Source organism: Lycium ferocissimum, unplaced genomic scaffold, assembly GCF_029784015.1.
Source record: "Lycium ferocissimum isolate CSIRO_LF1 unplaced genomic scaffold, AGI_CSIRO_Lferr_CH_V1 ctg7595, whole genome shotgun sequence".
Taxonomy (NCBI): domain Eukaryota; kingdom Viridiplantae; phylum Streptophyta; class Magnoliopsida; order Solanales; family Solanaceae; genus Lycium; species Lycium ferocissimum.
The window spans coordinates 37,267-43,381 of NW_026726857.1; the positions used below are offsets into that span (position 1 = coordinate 37,267).

Sequence of the window (6,115 nt, forward strand, 5' to 3'; positions counted from 1 at the left end):
TTGAATGAACAAGCAAAGCCAAAACACCACCGATATCGGACCAATGATATATATGTGTGTATGCGTTAATGCCTTGAATAAATATGTAGATATTGATTAAGCTAATTGTATTGAATGAACAAGCAAAGCCAAAACAAGAGAGAGAGAGAGAGAGAGAGAGAGAGAGAGAGAGAGAGAGAGAGAGAGAGAGAGAGAGAGAGAGCTTCAATATATATTTTCTATTACAATGTTCTAGATCTCAAAAAGCCAACCCCTAAAAGTAGGAAAATGTCCTCTATTTATAGTTTTGCCTCATGGGCCTTACATACAATACAAAGCCTTTTTAGAATAAAGAAACCCTAAAAGGATAAGGTAGGGCCGTACGGTCTGACACCCGTACGGTTGTCAGTACAAAATGGCAGAACGGTCTTGGCGCGTGGCAGTTCTGCAACTGGTTAACCGGACCAACGGCCACGTTCAGCTCGGACATGAAGAAACCGGACTAACGGCCATGAGAACTTGACTTGGAGAAACCGGACTAACGGCAACGCTGAGTTTGGTCCGGAGACACCGGATCAACAGATTTACTTCTCTTTTCTCGGATCAGCCACATCCGGTGCAATTCCCCGTCTGAAGAAAAGTCCGATCATACTCGTGCTCATTTGGTCATACCCTCGGCCCCCGGTCTCACCGGTCTTGCATATATCCGATTTTTACCGTATACAGATAGTCCCCACACTTTCCGGACCGTAGTTTTACCGGAGTAACGGGAAGTGGATAAGTCACAAAATCGGTGGTTTCATAAGCTCGTTCTTATCTTTTAATTTTGGCGGGAACAGTTATGTCACGTCCCTCTGACATCGGCCACGTGTCTCGTCCCGAATGGCCGACCTCGGGAACCGCCGTAACGCACGTCGCCTCGTATCACGTCTCATTAATTGTGGGACACGTGGCGCCACCCGATTGGCCGCCTTCTGTAACCGCTACAGTTCCCATGCCTATATAAGGCCCTTAACCCCTTTTTTACCATTTTCACTTTCCTTCTTCACTTCTTTTCTTTTTTCATTTTTTCATCTCTCCTTTTCTTGCTTGTTTTGATCGTTTTCATCCCTTGATCTCTTGCTTGTTTTGATCGTAAGAAAGCCAACTTTGCCAACTTCCCCATTTGCCATTCTTTGATCGAAAGTGCTCCTTTGTTTCCTCTTTCACTCGTCATTTTGAATTCTTCAACTGCCTTTTCAATCTTTTCTTACATTTCCTCCATTGTTTTCTTTTCTGCATTTTGACTCCCATCTCATTCAAATCTTCTCTTTCACGTTCTCCAAATGTCTGCCAACACCGAAACTACTTCCCAGGATGTTCCCTCGGTTTCTTCTCAGGGAGCCGAGCCAACCTCACAACCCAAGGGAAAAACCTTCGTTGAACCTACCGCTTTGGACATAGTGCCGTCCAAACCCAACTACAACAAAGAATTTGAAGTCGAGAAGCCCTCTCCGATTGCGGATAGAGGTTTCGATGTAAGGCGATATCCTTCGTCTATTACCGAGGATAAACTTGACCAGGTCCGGGTCGACTGCGGATGGGATAACCGTCCGGTGCAAGTGTTCGCCCCCGGGCCCGACGAATCTATCACCGATCATAGAGAAGGCTTCTTGTATGTTTACACCTATCCATTTACGCTCAAGCTCGACCCTGCAATTGACCCGGTTATTTTGGAGATGTGCCGGACGTACAATGTGACCCTGGCCCAAATTGGTCCGATTATCTGGAGGACCGTGGCCTGCCTCCGGTTATTGGCCAACAACGTCAACAGGGAATTCTCGATGACGCATTTCATCCGGTTATATTCCCCGAGGCTATTCCGAGGGGGCGTGATAAAGCTCGCCAAGCGAGGTCGGAACCCGATTTTTTCCAAAATGGACGAAGACAGAGATCGAGGGTGGTTAGAACGCTATGTCCGGGTAAGGACCGCGGACATTATTCCGATTGAGTACATGCCTTTCCCGGAGAGGTGGAACGATAGGCGTAAGTTTCTCAGTCCTCTCTTCAATAATCATTCTTCCTCCATGCTTTGTCAACACTTACTCCCTTGTATTCACGTGATTTCTCCCCTTTTTTCTTTTGTATCAGCTGTGGCATGGATACCTCCGGCCGTCCGGAACATGACCGAATGGGTTGGAGCAATTATCGGTCAACACACTCACGAACGACGGACATGGGGGGACCTGTCGCGTGGCCGATGGGTTGCCCAAAATCACGGTAACGCTCTCCTTGATTTGGTATATATTGTATCTTCTCCTTTTTTTTTTTTTCTTTTTATAACCCCTTCGGTATTCAGGTTTACCCAGGGGCTCGGTGGAGCCGAGACCGGAACCAACAGCCGAGCCTGCTGCACCGGTTCCTGAATTCGATTCAGCAGGGACATCTCGGCTTATTGCTGCTGCCAATAAGAGGCGGAGAAAGCCCTCGGACAAAGGGCAGAAACCAAAGAAAAGGGCAAGGAGCGTTGTTCGGACTCTGAGGGATGAATCAGAGCCCGACTTTCTTATTCGAAGGGTCGGTGTGGCCCCCTCCGTCGCCTCTGTTCCGGAGGAGGAAGCCACCATTCCTCCCTTTCCTACAGCTGAGGAAGGACCTTCCGCTCCGGCATTGCACACAGGTGGGGAAGAAGTTCTTTATCCAACTCCTCTAAGGTCAATTGAATTCGTTGACATTTCAGGTGACGCTTCATCTGAAGAGACTCCCCTGCAAAGGCCTAGAAGATCCGGGCTAGCTTCGACTGCTGAAGCCGAACAAAGAGCAGAGTCGGTCCCTGATACCGAGGCTCCAATGGATACCAGCCCACTGCCCGGTGGTGACCCAGCTGCAACATCCGAGGCACCTGCTTCTACCGAGACCGCTGGGGTTGCTCCAACTTCTCCTGCGCCGAGGTCGGATAACCTCGATGACATGTTCTCGGATACACCACCTGCAACCGGGGAAGCTGTCGGTTTCGGACATCTCCCTATCCCTCGGGTCACGAGGGCAGCTAGCCGGGCCACCGAAACTGGTTCAAGGGATAGCCTAGTACGTGTCTTCCCGGCCCCTAGCGTGGAACCGAGAAGGACAAGGTCGGCCATGGTCACCGTCCCCGAGGATTGCAGCTTTTTGTCCCGTCCTGTGGGAGTAGCAAGCTATCTGAGGCCCCTCGTTTCGGACTCGGATAAGAGAAAGATGGTCGGAGTCCCCTGGCAGTGCCTCATTAACGAGGGCATGCACGCGGGTAACCGGGTAAGCTTATCATCCAATCTTTCCATAGTTCAATGTGAACCTTAGCTCCAGCTTTATCTAAGTTTAACTTTATTTGTTTTTTCTACAGAGTGTTGTGCTCGTCAATGAGGCCTTTATCCGTGCTCAGCAAGAGGTTGACGACCTAAAGGGCCAGCTGGATGCCCAAGGTCGTGAAACGGAGAAGTTCCAGCACCTTTTGCAAGAAAAAGAAGATCAATTGAACCGGGCCGCTGCCCTTTCCAACCTTCAACCCGAGCTCGAAGCGGCGAAGGCCGAAAATCTTCGTTTGAAGGATGAGTTGGCCGGAATGGTTGAAAAGAACCGGCTCCTGGAAGCGGATAAGGTCGGCCTTAGCCAAGACAATGCCCGTTTTTCTTCGAGGCTCGGTGAACTCGAGGCCACTATCTCTCAACTCCGAAGTGAGCTTGATTCGGTCAAGACTGATGCCGTGAAGATGGCCGAGAGGCATAGGCTGCTTGAATCCGAAAATGCTACGGACAAGGAGAAGTTGAGGGTAATGGAACAGAAAGCCGAGGATCGAGCCCGGATTTGCGACGAGCTCAAAAGCAAATTCGAGGAGGCAGCCGAGGCCAATGACATTCTTAAGGCCGAGCTTGAGTCGGCTACTCAAGTTCAAAGAATTCTCGACGAAGAGAGATCGGAATTAGTGGCTAAATTGGCCAAAGCTGAGGCCGACTTAGAAGAGTCTCTTAAGGACGTGGAGGCTGCCGAGGCTCGTACCACGATTGCGGTTGAATATGAACGGTGGAAGTCCCGGAGGGCTACCCTTGAACAAGCTCAACAAGGATTAGGGGACCTCCCGGCTCTGATACTCGAAGCCAGAACAATCGAGGAGGAGGCTAAGAAAGCCCTTGACCCCGAGTCTGAAGATTCCGAGAGAACAGTTTCCGAGAACTCCGGCTCCAGTCATACCGGGTAGACCATGGCCTGCACTAGCCTTTATTTTTCTTTTTCCTTTTTGGCTTGTTTTTATTTTTTAACTTTGTGGAAAATGTAAAAAACCCTTCGTATATGGAATGTGCATTTTCCTTTTAATTCTCTTCATTATTTTTATCTGAATGCTTGTTATGATATTTGCCTTAATTGCTTATTCCGCTAAGAATAATCAAAGGTTCGGAGCCATTTTTTCCAAACTGTGCCTGAGGATTGGCTTTCCTCTTCGTTCGGTACATTTTTATCCGAGGATTTGATTGAATGATTTGCCCGTGGGACTTATTTATGCTTTGTGAATTCAGACGTCTCCGAATCACGTTAGGCATTTTAGGGCCGATGTTTTCCGACCGCTTACTTATCATAGATTAGGTTCGGACACCTGAATCCCTGCCTTGTCAAATTTTGATATGGCAGTCCCCATTCGAGGGTGTTAAAAGATTTTGGCTTGGTTCAACGCGACCTTGTTGCCTTTGTCGAATTTCGACGATAGTCCCCGGTGTAGGGTATTTCGATAAAATGATGCCGAATTTCGGCGGTAACCCCCGGTGTAGGGTGTTTAACAAGAAGACACATCCGAAATGAATTTTTATAATCTTCTTTATATTGCAAGTATTTGTACGTACATGATATGAAGACTTCGTCTGTTTCCTTCTGTTTTTGCCGTAGCAAATACTAAGTGGACACGATTCGTTCTGATCGTTTGGTCCTTACATCGAAACCTAATACAGAAGGTCCGGGTTTGGACAAAGGTGAGAAATATAAAATTTCGAGGACTTCTCCGGGGTAGCACCTAACAGCGTTCATCTGCTTTGTTGAGCTGCTCGTTTTCTATTTTCGGGGTAAGCCTCGATGTGGGTATGATAGTCCCCTAGTGTTTATCCGAGCTGCATGATCGGGTAAGCACTATCAAGTCCCCACTCGAGGGGTATACCCCGAGTTCCCGGATACTTAGCCTCGCTTTCATCAAGTAACACGTTGTACTTGTTGCCTCATTAAAAACCTTGTCGGAAAACCCACTTCGGGACAAAACCGTACTAAGGAAAAGAGTGCAACACGTGTTTTCAGACCTAACTTCATCCGGTACTCGACTTCCTGCAAAAAAGAAAGATTAACAAAAAATAATCACAAGGGTAGGCATCCATACCTTAGCAGTAGTATCTCTTCAAATGAGCCACATTCCAGTTATTGCGCAACCGTTGTCCGTCCATGGATTCCAGCTGGTACGACCCTTTGCCCGTTATTCCTGTTATCTTGTACGGCCCTTCCCAGTTTGGACCCAACTTTCCGTCGTTGGGATTCTTGGTGTTCAAAGTAACTTTCCGAAGCACCAAGTCCCCAACTTGGAAATGTCAAAAATTGGCCCTCCGGTTGTAGTACCTTTCCATTCTCTGTTTCTGGGCTGCAATACGGACCAACGCATTTTCGCGAAGTTCGTCCGCGAGGTCGAGCTTTATGGCCATGGCCTCCTCGTTTGACCCACCGGTGGCGTATCTGAATCGGAGGCTCGGTTCACCAACTTCTACTGGGATGAGGGCTTCGGCCCCGTAGACCAATGAGAAAGGCGTTTCTCCCGTGCTTGATTTTGATGTGGTTCTGTAAGCCCACAATGCCTCAGGTAGAACTTCCCTCCGGTGATGCTTCGATGTTTCAAGTCCTTTGCTTAGATTTTGAATTATTGTTTTGTTCGTGGATTCAGTCTGTCCGTTTGCACTTGGGTGATACGGAGTTGATACAATTTTCTTGATCTTCAACCCTTCGAGGAAATTATTGACCTTGCTGCCAACGAACTGAGGACCGTTATCACAAGTTATTTCGGTCGGGATGCCGAAACGACAAATAATGTGGTCCCATATGAAGTCAATAACCTCCTTTTCTCTAATCTTTTCGAAAGCCTGCGCTTCAACCCATTTGG

The 6,115-nt window shown here is 48.1% G+C and overlaps 1 protein-coding gene across 1 annotated transcript; it reads left to right on the plus strand.

Moving 5' to 3' along the window:
- Window positions 1–1,295: 1,295 nt before the first annotated feature.
- LOC132045670 (uncharacterized) lies at window positions 1,296–4,189 on the plus strand. The gene is made up of 2 exons (XM_059436242.1): window positions 1,296–3,249; window positions 3,338–4,189. Exons 1-2 carry the CDS (start codon window positions 2,809–2,811, stop codon window positions 4,187–4,189), a joined length of 1,293 nt encoding a protein of 430 aa, XP_059292225.1. The 5' UTR covers window positions 1,296–2,808.
- Window positions 4,190–6,115: the final 1,926 nt, after the last annotated feature.

What these genes read in the sequence shown, in the direction of transcription:
- LOC132045670 (XM_059436242.1), top strand. Translation starts at nt 2,809, where the DNA reads ATGGATACCAGCCCACTGCCCGGTGGTGACCCAGCTGCAACATCCGAG. An exon ending in GCATGCACGCGGGTAACCGG is followed by an intron (nt 3,250 to 3,337) that starts GTAAGCTTATCA and finishes TTTTTTCTACAG; the next exon opens with AGTGTTGTGCTCGTCAATGA.